The sequence below is a fragment of the Xylocopa sonorina genome, chromosome 1 (genome assembly GCF_050948175.1).
Source record: "Xylocopa sonorina isolate GNS202 chromosome 1, iyXylSono1_principal, whole genome shotgun sequence".
In the NCBI taxonomy this organism is placed as follows: Eukaryota; Metazoa; Arthropoda; class Insecta; order Hymenoptera; family Apidae; genus Xylocopa; species Xylocopa sonorina.
In genome coordinates, this window is record NC_135193.1 from 5,444,835 (window position 1) to 5,464,104 (window position 19,270).

General features: G+C 45.3%; 1 protein-coding gene and 1 long non-coding RNA gene across 3 annotated transcripts in view; both read right to left on the bottom strand.

The window, feature by feature from the left end:
• LOC143424018 (uncharacterized) overlaps positions 1-19,270 on the bottom strand; it is a 379,502-nt gene that overhangs the window by 7,242 nt on the left and 352,990 nt on the right. The window lies entirely within an intron of this gene.
• The window catches only part of LOC143423999 (uncharacterized), a 414,599-nt gene that overhangs the window by 5,210 nt on the left and 390,119 nt on the right, over positions 1-19,270 (bottom strand). For both annotated transcript variants that reach the window (XM_076895777.1, XM_076895766.1), the window contains one exon: positions 1,759-2,002. In XM_076895777.1, the coding sequence (XP_076751892.1) occupies positions 1,759-2,002 (244 nt within the window). The remainder of the gene's footprint in view (positions 1-1,758; positions 2,003-19,270) is intronic.

Below are 19,270 nucleotides of genomic sequence, written 5' to 3' on the forward strand. Positions count from 1 at the left end.
TTGAGAGAAATAAATACAAAACCAGCACTACCGCTATGAATATCTAACAGTGAAATGATTCTCGCGTAGGATGCTAGTGAGCTGTACGCGTTTTAATCCGACAACGGAGCCGACGCGTCGGCCTGACGCTATCCATCATATTCTACTTGCACGTGCTAAAATTCAATTTAATCGGACGGCGGTGCTCGTCGATGAAAACAGGATGAAATTTTAAGTTTCCTTTTTTTTCTCCTGTTTGCGAGAGAACTCCGTTGGTCAATACTCCGCCCGGATGGAATATAATTCATTGCCTTTTGTTAAGAGAATGACATCGTTACTCGTTCCCGCGGCGGCAAAATAATTATTTCAATCGCGGCTTTCTGCTGGATTTGAAAAGCCGCGCGCATTGCCGCAGTGCAGATAATAAGAATCTCTATGCAATCAGCCAGAATCTAATTCCCATAAAGAGATAACAAACCGTACACCGTGAAAAGAATAATGCTATTAGCGCTGAAAGTGGGAGGAAATATTCACTGACACGGCTTAATAAATTTTGCTAAGTAAATTTCGTTCGTCCAGCGCTATATCGAGAATAGATTTTTAAGTATCGAAATACGTATCGATATTTATCATCCACATAAGTCACCAGGGAATGCCTTAAACATTTACAGAGTGCCACAAACGTGGCACAGTGAAAATCCATCGTAACCACTTCTGACAGACTTGACGTTAAAAAATACGGATGTCGATTTACCCAGAACAAGTTTCTAACGTAAAAATTACAATTGCTCGAACAAGTTTACGTTCGCCACGATAATTTCGAAGCGTCGCGTCGAGAAGCAGTGACGGGCCGTCGCGTCGCAGCATGTAAAATAGCCGCGCGACGTCATAAGATGTCAAGTAACTCGCGACAGGAATTCCGTTTGGAACTGGGAACGACGTGTAGGTCGGCAAGAAAGAATGGTGGTAGGAGGCGATACGTGAGGGTAATAGGGGCCTCGGTTCTAGCCAGGGCCGGCCAATTAAATCTCGTCGACGTCGCGTGCAGGAAGCCAGCGCAGCGTGCACCGGAGGCTTCCTTTCCGATTTCGAGTGGGTGGACCCTAACTCTCGAAATTTATTAGCCTGTGCGACCGACCGGCTAATCCCCCGGCTAGGTGGCCCGAGCGTGCAACTATTACCCGCAGCGTACGTCAACTAGCCGCAAGCGGGTACCTCGTTGGCCAGGTGTGTTTGCCCGCCGTGTCGAAATCGGCTAAAAAAGAGGAGCGAATGGCCACTTCCCGGATTTGCTGCGAATCCCATCGCCAGCTGATCGATGGACACGCATGCGTCGCCGGAGAATGTACCGGGAATATGAATGAAATCGAAACGGGAAATCCCACTGAAAGGGGAAACTCCCTCTCTTTGTCGTGCAGAAATTTTTAAGTGGTTCAATTTCGCTGAGTGCATGTCTTTGTGTTCAGATAGTTTCTGTGGCTTTTTCAATCTATTCTTTGTACGGTTTGTCTGGTTTAAAAAAAGGGATGAAAAGGGTGTACGTTTAGACGCTTTTGCTCCTATTTGTTCTCGCGCACAGTCTGATATTAACGTTTGATATTCGTCAAACTGGCGCTCCTCATATTAACCTAATTGGCGATAAGAAAAAGTTAACCTCGTACAGAGTTAACAATAATTCGTTCGTTAGTCGGAAACGTGGAAAGTTGCGTACGTCAGCGTTGAGTGCGTGCAAGTGTACGCGGGTTCGATGATCAGGGTCAGCATAAAATTTGGCATTACCTCTCTCTGGTACGGGTTCACGCAGTCCAGCTCCTAGTTGCACCTCGCTCGTCTTCGAATATAAGCCGGGAATGTGACCGCTGCATCGTAAATTCAGCTGGCCGTTCGAGTAATGGAACGGTTGAAGGTTCACCCTGATCTCGATCCATTGAAGATTCTCCGGTTGATCGGCGTGGGGTGCGGCGTCGTTGTAATCCCACCTCTGTTGCGGATACGCCTGCGGTTGGTGTTTCGTGGACTCCACCTAGGAGGAGATCAAACGTGAATTCGTCGCTGAATTTCCAGCCGTTAGAGGAAGGAACGAGGAATTCAGTCGCGCGGGAACCCTGCTGCACGAGAGCCGTCAGGGAAACGTTTACGACGTAGCGAGAAAAATAGAGACGGCAAACGAAGAATAGGGAAGAGGGAGAGAGAGAGGGAGAGAGAGAGAGAGAGAGTGGACGCGGTGGAAGAGGAAATGTAAATCTGCTTTTAACGAAATCCGTTCGTCTGGAATCGGGTAGCGAACCCTTCGTTTCCAGCGCCCAACCCTTCATCCGTGCCCCACACCATCGCTACCGCATGCTGGGTACTGTCCGTTAAGCACAAAGACGACTCCTTCCAGTTCGATGAAAAGTCGAAAGACTCGGCTGTTTCCGGCGCCGTGTTCCTCCGATTAACGTTTCCCTTTTTTCTCTTCCTTATTTTTTCCCTCCCTTGCCTCCTGTGCGGAACCGTCTCTCCCAGCTAACCCTGGGAGTATTCACAGGAATGCCCGAGTTCCGAGTTTCTTAATGGATCATTATCGTTCTGAGAACCGGCGATGGCGTCGAGAGTAAGTTATTCGGTTGAACGGCCCAAGGCGCGCTGAATCGCAAGTGGATCGGGCCAAGATTTACTTAAAACTTTCGAGTTAGGAAAAATACAGACGCCTTCCCCTTGATATTCGCGTGTTCCTCGCGCTTTTCATCTCTTTCGTGAATTATTTATTTGCTTAGGGGGAACAGCGATTCGCGCTCGATATCAAATCGTGCGCGTCCAGAGAGAATTTGTCGAAAATTTAGCGGCATCCTGCCGCTAGCTTTGCCAGCATCGTTCGACCGCGGACCGGCTCATCGGTAAAATTGCATCGCGCTCGTTCTTTGGATTTGGGAACATTCGATATCACCGATACGATGGTAATTGACTAGATCGATACGTCGATGGGGATTCGCGGGAGGCACGGATCTCGCGGAATTAATGGAAATTTGCGGTTGGTATGAGAGATGCTACACGTTAATGATTCGCTCCTTCAACGTGTTACACCGAACAATTGGATTCTAAGAGGAATGTTTGATCATATCCATGCACACCAATTGAACCGCTGTACACGATCGATACGCTTATTATCGACTCGAATAATTTCCGAAGGACTTTTTGCCGTGCCGCGCTTCAAATCCGATTTAACGCACGAATCAATGTATCGTTGTAACGTTTAACAAGTAATGCATACATCGATTCAACGAACACGGTCGCTATAAGAACGAACATGCCCGTATATTTCCCTCCTGTCCACGAACGATGAGTAACTCGCTTTTAAATGTAACAAATGCTTCCGTCCACCGCGATTTATTATTATTTCGATGAACGTCTGTCGTAAATTCGAGTAAACGTGAAAATGAAACAGTGCCGCGCGCGGAAACGCGGAAGGGAACAGCGGACAGTGCGAACAGTATCTCGTCCATCGTGAGTCGTTTTTGTTTATTCGTTTTGCGGTTTGCTCCTCGGGAGAGACGGGGAACGCCGGAATATATACGCATTCAGAAACTGCAATGGAATTTATTTGAAAAAAAGGAGAGAGAGACGAAAGTCGAATAAATGAAAGCTAAAAATGGAAGAAACTCGCGGAGGAAACATTGTACCCCGTTCCGGTAACGATTCGTTGTCCGAATCTATCCTCGTATTCGATGAGCGCATTCAAATTCACGACAGATACGTTTAAACGCGATTTAACGAACTAGAAATGACGGTAAAAATTGAAAAAGGGACGGAATTTAGAAACACGTTGGAAAATTCCGAACAGTTACGTCCCTTTCCTGATTTCTCTAACGATTCCCGCATATTGGCTCAAGTAAGAACGCCTGCAAGCCAAGCGAACCCAACACTAATTATCCGAAAAAGTTTCGCCACCAACGACGTTCCACTACGGGGGATCAAAGTTGATGTTGTGAAATTACATCTGCGGGCACTTTGATCATAGACGATCTGCTGAAGCCATTTCTTCGAAACCCTTGAAAAGAATGGTCGTGGGTCATTGTTAACGAGAAACGCCATCCTTGGCTGTGCCACCGAGATTCGTATCGAGTTCCACTTTAAAGTACGTGCAGTAGAGTTCCGCGCGAGATCGATGAAGCGTTTCGTGTCATCAAATTCGCGTTATACAAGTTAAATAACCCGTACACGTTTAAAGGAATATATCGAAGTTAAGGTAGTACATAGGAATAGTCCTAATAATGCCAACTGTAATTTAAAAGAAAAATTTGAAAGTAGACTTATATCGTACAGAAATTGTGTTTCGCGCTTCCACCGATTTCTCATGGTATCGCGTTAAGATTGCTATCGATTAATCGTGGAAGCGAGAACGGGGAACGCGGAAAAATTCATTTCCACCGGATACACATGTGCATTGCTCGCCTTCAACGATTTGTCAAATCCATGTCAGTCGGGACAAACGTGTGCGCGTTGGATACACTGCGAGCACGAGTGCCCGGATTTCCTTGGTTGAAAAATTATGCAATTCACACCTCCCGCTATATCTAAGAAGAAAAACCGCGATTCGAATGATTAATGGCCCCCGCAGCGTTGATGCTTATCTTTGCTCCTGGGAGCGATCGCGTCTAGTTGATAAATAAATTTCACCCCTTAGGCGGTCAGGCTCGAAATTCAATTCAGGGACGGTACGAAAATGATTACGATCGAATTCGTGAATTATGAGCAAGCAATGGTTACTCGTTAATATTCGACGAGGATCTAATTCAGCTAGCGTTCCTGGAATTTGACATACATTTCTGCTAGTCGTCTTTTGGAATGGTGCATCGGTATAAATCCAACACACTCGATCATACAAAGATCCTTATCCCTCCCGACATTCCCCCAACGAATTCGCAATGAAGTAATTTCCGACGGTCCTCGTTGCACCGCGTCTTTAATTGAATTCGCCGAAGAACCAGCGCCGACACGAAGGTCACAAGGCAATTAGCCGGAGAGGAGAAAATTGGGCACACAGCGCGCGTAGGCTCGAGAGTAAACAACCGACGCGACTCGTGCAAGGGGTTAAATCCACGGTGCTCCGTTCAATTAGAGAAAACCGAGAAAACGCGTTCCAGCCAGGCTGTGTCGCGCGTGTGTACTCGATGGCTGTATTCGTCGAAGGCCTGACACCGCCCGGGGAAGCCAAGAGACGCGACGAGAAGCTCAAAGGGGTGGCGGTCGGTCGTTGAAAACCAGAGACGGGATTACCACGTTGCGACAAGGATGACACCAACGTCGCGCGTTTCTCGTTCGCAGGGGCGACGATTGTTGGCGAACGTTGCAGTTTACGACGAACCGCGACGACAAAGTATAACAGTGTGTACGCAAACACACGTACACGGCTACGAGCACTATGGCCCCCGCACCTGAACCCGTCAGGTACGTCTGCGAACTTCCACGATCTCTGGACGAAACTTGGCGAGTTTTTTTTTTTTTATTTTTACGCTCGATAATGCGCGACGATTCGATAATAATATCGTGAATTGTTTTATTCGCGCGATGTTTAACGCTCCCCCTCGAAACGTATCAGGGTGCTCGGTTAAACGCTCGAGACTGGTTGTACGATCGATCATCCTTTCCTGCACGGAAATGTGTGTTCAGCATAAAAATATAGGGTTCGCTTTAACGAGCGAATAGTCGAACATGAAATTTGTGGGGTATAGAAATTTCGTATGTATAACAGAGATCCACTCGGCTATTCTCCTTTGATGAATATAAGCGGTTCCGTCGCGCGTTTATTGCAATTCAAATGTAATAACGCGCGCATAATGTTACACGCGCGGCGGCTGAGAGTGAATACTTCCATTGTCAGCCACGATTGTTGCTCGTCACTTTGTAAAATCCAGCCGCGGAAGCTGTCATTCCATTCTGAATAGAATGTTCGGCGGTAGTTTTTAAAGGATTTTCCATGGAACGTAAAACTGTTGTGGAACGCGCTGATATTAATTGGTTGCAATTTTTCACTTCGCGTTTCGTCGCGTGCCTTTAGGCCTCAAACAGACAGTATATATCCAGGAAAAAAAACTGGTTTTCGAGCGTTGAACGGTTTTCGAAACGAACGTTTCGCGACACAATCGTCCCGCCTTTTTGCCACGGTCTGTATGCACGCGAATTGGTGTGCCCGGTTACACCTCCGAGTGTACCGCAGCCGCGCAATGCATTGCACCTAAGGGCGTAGCCACGCGAAACCCCTGCAATGGCAGTTTGTCCCACGAATTTATGCACGTGGCTGCCGGCGCCGAGAACGGGATACTTTCGGCCGTTATTTCGCGCGCAACCGTCAAGCCTTTTTGGCACCTTTGAAGTGTCTCTCGCCGGTTTCCAGGTTAACCACCGCTATGAAATACGCCTCCCCATCGTTTCCACGATATTGCTTTAACGTTATTTGACACGTTATTACTCGACAATCACGAGACCACGAGCCTCGCAGCCGCGCGAGCCTCTTCTCGCCTTTCGATATAAATACGTATATTTTTTTTCATCCACCCCTCTCGACGAGATTTGTTTTCTATTACACGTCCGCTATCGGGATACTCGTTCTCTGTCGCGTATCCCAGCGAGGAGCCCCGCGAAATGTACAAGAACGTTTACCATTAATTCGAACGGATGAAGCGCCGCGATATTGGAATATTGATTTATCTTCGGCGACAGTTTTATTAATTTTATCGTGTCCCCGTTTCGAAAGTTTCGTACTCGTCGCGGTTCGGTGAAAAAAGTTCGCGTTCCTACGTACGACGAGCGAGTAATATTACTAATAGCCGTTTGGTGGCTCGAATAAACAGAGATACGTAGCTCCGCGAATCGACATATTTAATTTTAATAAGAGCGCTGGTAATTTCAGCCGCACGACCGCCTCGAGATAAAAATGACCCGTAATATTTTCGTGCCGGGAATTTTTCCCCCGAAAAATGATCCAGAGAGGATTCGACGATTCCCGGCAATCTAACTTTTCATCGGCTACCGGTATCCACGGTGAAACCGGGGGTACCTACGTACACACGTAGATTGTCGGATGGTTCGAAATTTGCCGGAAGGAGATCGCGCGCAACTCGTATGCAAATTTTGACCGCAATCGTGGGTATGTACGTGCATCGGAGTTACGTGTAGGGCGAGGTGGGCCAAGGGGGTAGGTAACGAACAACACGTGTACACGACGGGACGAAGGAAAGAATGGGAGAGGGTGGGAAAAGGAAAAGGGCGGAGAAGAAAGGAGAGAGGAGTATCGAAAGAAAGAGCCGTGGCATCTCGCGTAGTTGCCTTTTAGCCGTTCCTTTTTCAGAGACTCTTCTCGTCCGTGATTTCCTGGCCTCGTCGAGATTCAGCAGGTATTTAAGCGCGCTTACGCCCGTTGAAAGAGCCTTGGGTATATAGGTGATATCGAGTGAGCCAAAGGGACGCGGAAGGGATCGTGGACTACGGAGGGGGGAGTGTTCGTCGGGCGGTCTCTGGTAGACGAGGATTGTCTAGAGAATGTAGCAGGAACGAGGAGAGAAACGAACTGCAGCCGAAGAAAGAAACTGAAAGCCGATGCTCGAACACCGAATCGATCCTATAAGATTCTTCCATTCTCCCTTTTACAGGGTTAGCCAGCTGCTTGCTGTCGGCGAATCGACCGACGTGTCCGAACTTCGCTTTGTTCGAGAGGGTATAGCCGTCGAATTTCGTAGCTCCCTGCAATTTGTCCGACCGTTTCGGCAACGAAATCTCAATTAAACGAGCTTAAATACACCGGGCCAAGGTGCATTCGCAGCTCGGGATAGGTAAGCCGAGTAGAACGATCGGATTCGAAGTCCATCGGATCTTTCTTTATTTACAAGTTGGTTCAAAGACACTCCGGGTGTTAATCATGGTAGGAAATTCTGATCAGATTCAGAGATACTTCTTAGGCTATTGGATCATGTATTATACTCAGAGGATTTTCAGGGACATTGTCGGTTTGAGAAAGTAAATTTTTATTTCGCGATTCTAGCTCTTATGTTATATAAAGTGTACGGCTTGAAGAATGCAAGGCGTTAAAGGAATAGAAGATATTGTATAGGTACTTTTATAGGGGGGACCAATGGTAGAATTCAATTAGGTCACGTCCTTCTTACAATTTACAATGGAAGAAAGTGACGCAAGAAAGCAAGTTGAATGGTTTAAGAATGTTTTATTCACGGTAATACCTGCTCTGCAGGTGCGACGAAGTAGCTGATAGGAAGTGACGTTATATTTTCTTTCTAATAGAACCATTACGTTGTGTCGTAAAAATGTATGATGAGGAAGTACACAAAGAATAAGGTTGCGACCTGGCCAAGAACCGATTAATTATTCAACGAGATTAATGCGAAGTAAGATGAGAATCAAGAGAGGCGAAAATCCATTTGAAGTTTTGTTTTCAAGAAAAACAATTTTAAAAGTTCTACAGGTGGGTCCGCGAGCAGCCACGTAGGATTTTCTCACCTATCGCGTTATCTCAGAAACTTCTATCATTAGTCCATTCTACTTTACGGATTTCCGTAAGCCTTTCTTGCAAAAACAAAGTTTATCTCGACATCTAGAATCATTCTCAAGAATTTCTCCTGTAATCGACATCGATACGAGCACTACGAATACAAATTTCTCGACGAATCAAATCGAAAATGTCTCTAACGCGGGATAAAATCAGAGAAGGAAACATTTTCTTAGCGAGTTGGAGAACTGTCAAAGGTGTCCCACATCGATGTCTCGATGCGGACGATAGAAACGTCGAATCGATTCGAAATGATTCTCTCTTTCCGCTCGGCGAAGGAAAGGCCTGGCAGCGTCTCTAAAGAATATCTTTCGAATCAATTTGTCGGTTGATCGGTTGGGCTTCGTTCCTCGATGGCCATCCAGCGAACCGCGGGAACTTTTATCCGGTCTCGCGTCGTTCGAAGGGCACGCGGTGCTATCGATAATCTATGATCCAGATATGATCCAGTGATTGCACAAACTGACGCTTCCACGTACAGCGGAGAGCGCGTGAATACAATAAATCATGACGAATATGAGGTCGAACTACGCGGTATGCCATTCGAAACAGGTTGAACGTCCAGGGTAAGCGTTTGCAGTTACTCCCTGGCCTCTCTCTCTCACTCTCTCTCGTTATGTAGCGCTGATCGATGATCCTGCAGCGACAGTTGCTGTTGCTTTGCCGGGCCACGCTGACCCGTGACACTTGGAAAATTAAGAACGCCTCTCATAAAACTACCATTTCCCCTCGCTCCTTTCTTTGCCCGCTTACGCTTCATTTTGCTTGAACGAGCCGAGCTGAACTCGCGTGGAAGATTAAACTTCGAGCTATTGTCTCCGAGCATTTTTTTTCCCACCCGTTTTTCCTCCACGCGATGATGTATCGGCGTGTCGGACAATTCGCAAGCAACGATCCGACCATCATGCACCCCCGCAACAAAGATGATTTTCGAGCGAACCGTGTCACTGCTATTAAAGATTCTGTCAAATTTATATACATGTGCATTATACGACAGAACGAATTCAGCGATATGCATAGACGCGATGCAATCTCGTATAGATTGTAGGCACAGGTGATGAGTATTGTACGTCAGCTGCGTCATTGACATGTATTAATTACATATCACACGTAGTAGCCATTTTACATCTATCGACGTAGATACAGAGGTACAGACCTATAGACTTTCCTGATTACATAATCTGGGTATTTAGAGTAAGCATGTTTGTCTTGTTAAGATTAGTATTTCTGTACAACGACGGATACACGTGTTTCCTCCAGTCAGCGATCAATCACGCTCCACTGATCATCGTCAACGTGACTGAAGACACTTCGGTCATTGTAGGTGGTGATGCTACCGATCGTCTCTGATATGATATATCGCTCTCGATTGAATGTGTTTCATCGAAAAAGGACTATAAATTCGAGCGTTTCCCTGAAAATTGTCCGATCTCGCAGCAGGTACGTGTATTTTTCAGTTTCGTGGATTACCAAAAGTAAACTATCGCAAAATGTTTTGCTAATTTCATTTCCAGATAAATGGGCGAATGAAATTTCAGGCGACATCATTTATGTTTGTCGAGTTACGATTAGCGTCGTGTACGCTTGCCCGTGTCACGATATTAATTATAGAAATTAAATTGCGCGCATTAATTAAACGCAGAAACTAAATCACTGGCATGAATTAAACATAGGGGTAAAATTACTCGCATTAACGTACGATCAACGCCGGAGCTTTTCATTTTTCCCGTAGCTCCAGCGAACGAGGTGCCGGATCGACCGGGAAGAATTTGAATTTTAATACTTTGTCGGAATATTCCAATTTCGTCAGTTATTGGAAAATCGCGGACAATATAACGTCCATCTCGATTTTAATTCAGTCGTTTCCAGTACTATTAAAAATGTCAGTATGAACAATACAAAAATGTGACAGAAATTTACCGATTTTTAATGCGACCATATTTTCCTGTACATTTTTTGGAAAACGAATCAAATTTTCATGCTCGAAAAAGTCGTACACGGCGGCACAGATAATTAAATATACTTTTTACATACAACAATTTTATCACGGAATTGAAATGTTATAATGGAATCATATTTGCTTCGTTGCATTATAACATAATGCATTATTAATGACGAGAAAGCTGGGTCAGCGATAAAAGATATTATTGATTGCACAAGAAATAATTGGGCTGGTTACTAGTAATTATTGGAATGCAAGAGAATCACGCGAGCAATGGAAAAAGAATGGAGATAATGAATGAATAAGTACACGTAGATGCAGAGAATCACATAGGAATGAATTTTTTAACCGCACGGCGCCGAAACTTTTCGACATTCATTATTTACGGCATCGAGTACACAGAGAGCTTTCATTAAATAATACAGATTTTTCGTTTCTTTAAAAAATTGAAATCCAAAACTGGTCCCAGCGTCACGTGGCGCGGCGAAAATTAAATATTGGACATCGATGAACGTCGCTACGCGTTAAAATGAATTCCCTTTCCGCGGTTCTGTTCTCTGCGCTCTTTATCCGAGACTCGTACCAACGAAGGGCATCGTTCAGGCTCGCGAATGGGATTCGTCGATGAGGAGCCTGAATCACGCCGCTGAATCACGCCCGGACCAAAGGGGCGGCTCTTTTTCTGCCTGGCTGTAACGAAAACCGGGGAAAAAATAATTTATGCAGCCGTACAAAGACCGGCTGGAGGGAGATCCTCTGTTACGAAGACCCGGCGAAAAACCGCGGACAAAGAAGCGTGCTCCGCGGCGCTTCTCGTTTCCGAGTCGCGCGGTTTTCTTCTTTTTCCGCGGCGCGCAACCATCAGCCGCGAAGTATGCTGTGTAAGTAGCGCGGGACGACCGCCGCGGAAGATTAAGGGATCGAAGTGAGTATCGTAACCGGTGGATATACATCGCACCACGGCCAGTTTATAACGCCTTGCTGAGAGCAACTTTCTTTCCCAGCGACCGACCCGTCCGCCATTTGCATTGGAAATAGAGCAGAGTAGATACAAACTGCGCGATTGCGAGGCTGCGAAAGGTAAAGTTCGATGTATACGATCGTCCGACGGCGACGTGCGCGGTATAGAAACTATGTATCCACGGTATGGGCAGGAATCTCGAATTCTTCCCTAGCCTCCGACAGTTGTTTGCGATTGTGATCGGAGTGTATATTTGTACCTTCGACAGATAAAGAATCGAATCTCCAATATGACGGATCTGGAGAGAATTGGGCTTCGACTTCTGAATGTTTCGCGTGATGTCTTTCTCTTGGATACAGGAGTCGAACGAGCTACTTCGTTGATTAATTCGTTGATCGGATCATTTAATTTGGCACGAGCGACTACAACGCAAATGCCAGACGAGTTTTATATTTTTGCTCAAAGCATATCCGCGAGGTGATTTTAACGAATTCTCCGCTACAATCCGTTGCGCACGGGTGGCTGTGCTTTTTGTGAAAAATTGCTATTTTACCTTCACGATTTAAATTTGTAAAGTGTTTGAATATTTATGTAACATCAAAATTCGCTCCGCGTCGGACTTTTTTGCTGATGTTTAAACAACGGTTTGCAATAAATCAAAAGTATTTTTTCGCTTTGTTTTTTGGAACCTACAGTACATCTCTGATATGAATTCTAATACTTTGGACAGGAGGCTATTCCCCGCATGGAACGATAAATAAATAAAAGTGTATAATAAATTCTTTTCGTTTACGTTCTGCCGTCCAAAAGGATCGAGTTTGGAAATTTGTCGAACACACGTGCCTTCGCTTAACTCGCGACTGAACACGTTCAGTATGGATATCGATGGGAGTTGGCCAATCGCACACGTATCCCACGAATGTTTAGATTCAGTTTTCTCGAAATCAGGATTCCAACGCAAAAAAGTATTATTCCACGTCTTCGATTCGATGAAAAATTGTCACCGTTCTTGCATATCGTCGGGTGTATGCACATTCTCAATTAAAGCCATCGACAGCTCGTTCGACGGTCTTTAAAAGCTGTAAACTCGCGATGGTAGGCGGTAAACTTACAACCGAATCCACAGTAGAACCGTATTATGTGGGTCACGTTGATTACTTATTCGATGACAAAGTTATCGACGTCGTCGAAACCAATATCGAACGTTCCCAGTTGCGAAGTTCAAAGACTCAGAGGATAGAGACTTCACCGATTGGGAGGATTTAACTTGCGGTTACCGTAGGAACCGCGTATGCGATTCGAGTAGACGCCGTCAGTTGCTTTGCCGACGCCATGCTTAATTCCTGTACATCCACTGAGGCAAAGTCCGTTAGCGTCGGACGAAATTACGTTTACAGGATATTTGCGGAGTAAAAACGCCCCTCGATCCGGGTAAATGTAGTTTATTAATAACTCGTATCTCCCTTTGTTATCCATGCGTCGTTTTCTAGCTCGCAGCTCGGATTAAGATTTCGCAAACGAGACTCGATGTTACAAAATAAATCAATTTTTCACGAGGTATCCAAGAGCGGATGGTACAACGGGATTGAACATTTTAGTTCGCGTTTCATCTGTGAATAGGTGTTTTTATGGATTTCGATTGTAACGATAGCCATTTTAAGGGATGAAAATAGATAAAATTTTAGACGACGACAATGCCCCAGATAGTTAAAACAACGGTTCAACGAGCGAAAGATCTGGGTTCACATCGTGGTTTAGTAATCCGATCAGCGAATCTGTTTTCTCTCTACGTGCGCAAACATGGCGAAGATTTGTAGTGACGGCCATTATAGCGAATCCCAGTGAAACACGTAACCCGTGTATTTTCGGAATACCTTTCGTTAAAAAAAAAAAGAAAAACTTCCACAAAATACAGGGTTTCACTTCCTAGTGCAATTTATTTTAATCCGAGTCACTTTTAATCTAATGTACCATATACTAGTTGCAATACATCCATCGTGTCACAGCTGAGTTTTATATAAACTACTTATCTAAACTTCGTTTAGATTCGCGGAGAACGTAACAAGTTCGCTTTAATCGATATCGTTTAAAGGTATCGCAGAAATTCCCTGTCGATAGCGCTGTCCGCAAATATTATATCAACGAAATGGTGCCGGTAGACACCAACTATCCAACTGGTATCGATTCGAGCTCGCGAGCGCACACATCCAGGTACGCAGATTCTACCATGGCGCAATGTCTCGCGCTGGTAGCGGCGAAGACGCAGAAGCGCAGCCCAGTTTTCGAGCCGCGGAACGGCACGGATCGCGGAGTTATAAAACGCGTAGCCAAGATATGTACGTAGGCGCGAGCGTAATTACGTTATCCGTGTCTGAGATCCGGGCTTGTTTTGAATTCATGGGCCGCGGCGGGATATACTGCGTATCTCGACTCGCCGTAAAGCTTTTCCCATTACGTGTGTACTTGTCACGAAAAGACCTCGGCCGCGTTCTCGCAGAATCCTCCGAGTTACAAGAGATTTATTCGAATCAAGATACTGCCTCCCGCGTGATTGCGAAGCTTACCCGTTGGAAGATATATATTTCACCCCCGAAGAAGAAGTATGTAGGAATTTCAGTGGCGGATGGAAAGGTATATCCCTCTCTCGCTCGCGAAAGTCGAAAACGAGCATCGCCCCTTCGAGACTCGCGTTCCATCCTCCTCGGATGATTCGTAACGCTTATGAACGATTCCGACGTCGTAAGGACGTTTCGCCGATAGCCTGAAATACGTCCCGGGATATTTCTGTTGACAGAACTCGTTTATCGTTACGCGTCAATGACGATGCACCAGTTAATATATATGCAACGACTATTAAACGGTATCTGTACATATTTTAATCCAGTGTTCTTGGAAATTTTCATCGATCGACTGCAATTTTATATATTCCTAGCGCAAAAGACCAAGAGTAGTTGCGAAGTTTTTTACAAATAATAGCCGAGGAGATGACAGAGAGTGTCCCAATTGTAACGCATTTTGTTTCATCGCGATATCTCAAATGGTTCAGGAGATATAGGCATTTAAAAGTTGAGCGCTTTAAACGGAGTTATGAATGGCGGGCGGCCATCTTGGAGCCGCCGTGACCCACTTCTTTTCCTAGAAATTCATAGTAAATAGTAAAGTACCGTTACGCTGTCTGGGTCATTGACTAGCGATCAGCTGATCCGTTTGGGATAGGTCAGTGTAGAATGTGCGAGCGAGACTTCCGAGTGCGTGACAAGGACGACAATAGAAAACTATTAAAAATTACCTTCTTCTTTACACGACGATATCTCGGGAACCGGAAGAGATATCGAAGTGAAACGAAAACCATTTTACAGGGGAAGGTTCTCTGCTGCTAACAATCGAAGTTTCGTTAAAAAATAATTTGAAACATAGGAACAGTGGTTCTTCAAAATTTCGTTTATTTTAATCCATGTTAATGGTAAGTTTCAAAATGTATTAATGTAAAATCGTGTAGTTTTAGGTAAATATATTTTATAATAATTATGTTAGTTATTATTAACGATGAATAAGAGAGTAAAAAGGGCTATAAAACTTTTTCGCGAGAGGATTATTTACTAGTTTGTAGGCATATAATGAACGGTGATTTATGAGAGGATGGGTTTTCTTCGATAATCTCTACAATATCCATGTATGTTCCAGTCAGATGATTGTTAACGAATTGTGTATTTCATTTTCAGGACATTTTTGAATGCGAATTCGATTACCTGTGAATAATTTTGAATTTTATAGTCATTATACACGGGCGTGAAAATATCAGTTCATTAGAGGATTGTATGATGCGGTGAAATCTCGATTATCTATAAATCAATTGCGACACGCGCTGTTTGAATAATCGTATTTTTGGATATTGGATTTATGGATATTAATTTAGAAAAAAAAGAAAAGAATTATTTCGAAAATGACGAATGAACAAAGCGTTATCACGTTTACCCTAAAATGCTGAAGATTATCTTTCGCTTGCTTCAATTTGTAAGATGTCGCGCAAGAAATTCTTCAAAAATTTCTCGCAGAGTTCAGTTCTTGATAGCGAGCAATAAATTCCCGCTGTAAAACGCGTTGTGTAAAGTTGTAAAGTGCACGAGGGCTACCGAAGAGGGTGCGCGATACGCCATATTTCTTTCTTCCGCCGGCCGAAGAAGCTATTTTCACGGTTCGACTGAAAAATTCTCGGCCGCCCTATAAAAGACTAACCTCCACGGTGATTTCGTCTCACGGTGGGTAAAATCTCTGCGCTAGAACCTCGTTCGAGGGGGGTGCGTGCGAAATCGTGTGGCTCGCCTGGCACATTTCCTCGTGACGTTGCGAATGCGGAAGAATATCGAACGACACAGGCATCATAATAGAAATAGAATATTTCACGGTAACAGGCTCCCTCACGCGTGCCGTGTTTAAACATTTGTAAGGCTGACTTTATGTACACGTACCCACCGTGCGGGTTTCTACCGGGAGTTGTCGAGTAAATAGTCCGAATGGGATCTACCTCGGTAAATATGTCTCCCGATACGTCATGGAGCTTCCGTGTTATGTAGCGTCGTTTATAACGTAGCTAGGACGGTTATGGCGCGGAGCAGTTATAATAAATAATATGCAGCCTGAGGAATCTCGCTGAGGACTCGGCCTGGCAAGTAAAAACGACCGTACCTTCGTTCGCTGTATCGACGTTCCCGGAGAGCTACGGGCGATCTTCGTGCTTTGAAAGCTGCATGCTTTACGCGAAGATTTCCATGCAGCGCCAGTCACTTCCGCTTTCAATGAAATATTAAGTCGTAACATATGAAATGTCCGTTCGGACGTTTCCTGTCTTTTCACTGCGTTCTACTTAAAAATATCCACGCATCGTGCTCGCGTATCCACGGGTACATTTTACCGAAAGTTACGTCGATATAGGAAGGCGCCGTTTGACGTTTTAGGAAATATGAAGATCGATGAACTCTGCGCGGTGTTCACAATGAAAGAAGCTAACGCGCGCTACCGAGCGGAGGGGATTATCAAGTATTATTTCACGTGTTGCGTGTGCTTCGTTCTATTCGGGAAGATGCGGAGAGAAGCAGAGGATTATTCTTTTCGAAATTGAATAAATCACCGTCCGTGGAAACAATCGTCGACTGTTTCCTTTTTTTTTCCACCCCGAACATTCGGACCGTCTCGCACGGACGGCCATTAAACGTATAAAATTACAAGAAAAACGCGGACACGTCACGTCGCGGAACAAACGATCGCATCCATTATCGTCGCTACGTCGTAAACCCGGCAGCCATTGCATCCCGGAGCCGTTCTCTCGCCGCCATCGCGTATTAACCGTAACCCGCCGCTATATCCGGGATATCTATTCCCAGCTAGCGAGGTTTACTTTCAATTCTCGAGTGTTCGATTAATTTTCATATCGATACGGCACCTCCTCGTCGCTCGCCTCGCCTGGCTCGATCGAGCAAAACTGCCGCGATGTTTCCGGAAATTAACATCGATAACTAGGTGATAAAGGGGCTTGAACGATGTCGGATATTATTAATAAGACAGTTATTATATATATAATATAACACCGTCATTGTCGCATCTAGTAGCATCGATGAGAGGAAGTAGACAGCATTTTTACAGTTGGCTGTGTTATATAGACTTTATACTACTGCGGCTACAAGAGTGGTCTGCGCATAGATTTATCTTTTTCGCTAATTTAACGTTCTTGCATACCATCACCGACCATATCCACTGTACCCGTCGCGCACCCCTATTCCGCGCCTAGTTTCATCGTTTAACGACACGACTCGCCCATTTAGACGCGGCCTGACACGCGCGATAAATCGACGCGAGGGCATTCTTTTTCGTTGTCGCGTGTTGCATTACACGCGTGCGAATGTCCATTTCGAAAGAGCGTAACGCGCGGACCGATGCGCTACGTATGTTGAGCTGTACACGAGGCTAAATAAATAGGGGTGCCCCCAGCGGCTCCTTAGTCTCGCAAGTCATGAACCAACTCCCGACGGTCGGAGCTGAAGACAGCCCTCTTCCTTTCTGCCGGTTATCTGTTCGGACATTCGCGTTAGAGTTTCACTTCCGCTGGGTCAGGCAATAGAACCTGTAGAATTATTCATCCCCTGCTTATAGAGAATTCTGTCCGCGGCCAGGGGAATCTCAGTTGGACACTTCCGCATCGGCGAGAATCAATATTACACGATGAGAGGGAGAAAGAGAGAGAGAGAGAGAGAGAGAGAGGCGGAAAGAAGCGGAAACCGTATCGGTTGCAGGGCGTGAAACAAGAATCGGAAATGCGTGTTCTCCGAAGTGGAAGGTTGGATACACGATTGTCGCCATTTATTGACTCGACGAGAGGCGAGAGAATAATTTTTCAACGGGACAATGTACACTTGACAATGCTTCTGGCTCGACGGTGGCGGTTTATCGACTATGGAATCCGTGGCTCAGAATTGCCAACAAGAAGCCCTGACCCGAATTTCGCTCGAAAATCTATAGGCCATTATCGCGAGGAGAGTTTGTACGGTAAGGAACTATCCAGAAGCGCTAAGACAAAAAGGAACGGACGCGAGGAACTATAAATCGCAAGCCGAACAAGAAACAGAATCGTGGAAGTAAATTGAGCAATAGCATGTCGAGAGCAACGAGGGATGTAAAGTATCAGACATGCTAATCGTTCTGCTTCGACGCGATTCGATTTTTGTAACCTCTGTTGAATTATGCTATCGAATTATCGAATTTGGTTCACGTAAGATATTTGTACTGCTTTTAGATAGCGTTCAGACACCTAGTAACTTCGACAATTTCGTCTGTACTCGTCGATTGGCCGGAAAGAGCGCGGCGGTTCGGCGCGATCGACTCTGTAAAGTTTAATCGCCCATATTTCAAACGCGTGCATTTGTATGCGCGTACCGCAATTGTACGGGCGCAAGCAGTATTCCGGTGCACGACGAATATAGGTCAAGCCTTTGTACCACGTATATGCTGGCCGATTTTCGAAAAATCCGTAGCTCAAAGAAACATCGTCGCTGCGTCTGACAATTATTTAACAGCTACACCGCACGGCTGCTCGCGCGAGTCTAATATTTAACGTAAGGCTTGATTAATTGGGTCACGCAATAATCGAATAAATATTTCCAGAATATGGCGGAGGTTGAATTGAATATTTGTGCAAAAACTACGGACGTTCAGAGGTATATTATATGTACACGATTGGTACTTTGGTACCGTTTCTGTTGCAGCGACGAATCATAGTTTCGATCTTCAATCGACAAATTGACAACTCGGTCCAAGTATCGAGCAGTCGTAAAAAATCGAAGGAAAGATGCAACGGAGCATTGTCAGGGCTGAGGCGATTGTACATTTAACAACGTTGATTCAACTTTGGTCGACTTCAGAGTGGAAAGTTCGCGATAAAATCGACGAGAAAGAAGAAACACGGTAACTCGCCCGACAGAATCTGATTTTTCCGCCGCACACAGAGACGATACACACGATCTTAGCGTAACGTTGCCCCGATATTTCATACGATCGTTGCACCGGAGTGATCGCTGTTCTAACTTTTCTCAACGGTTTCGCGTTTCAATTGGGAACTGACAAGCTCGACGAGGCATGGAGCGAGCGTAACAGCGCGGGCGAGTCGACGACGACGACGTTGGCCCAACGGAAGCCTACTTGGGCGCGGAGTGTACACGATAATGGTGACTCGGTTATTCAATCGAGGGGAAGGAAGAAACGCCGTTATCCGGGGAACGCAACGTGATTTCTCTCGAGCTGGAGACGAAAAATTACGGATACATGTAACTCGGCATCGACGCGTAACGCCCCGTTTGCT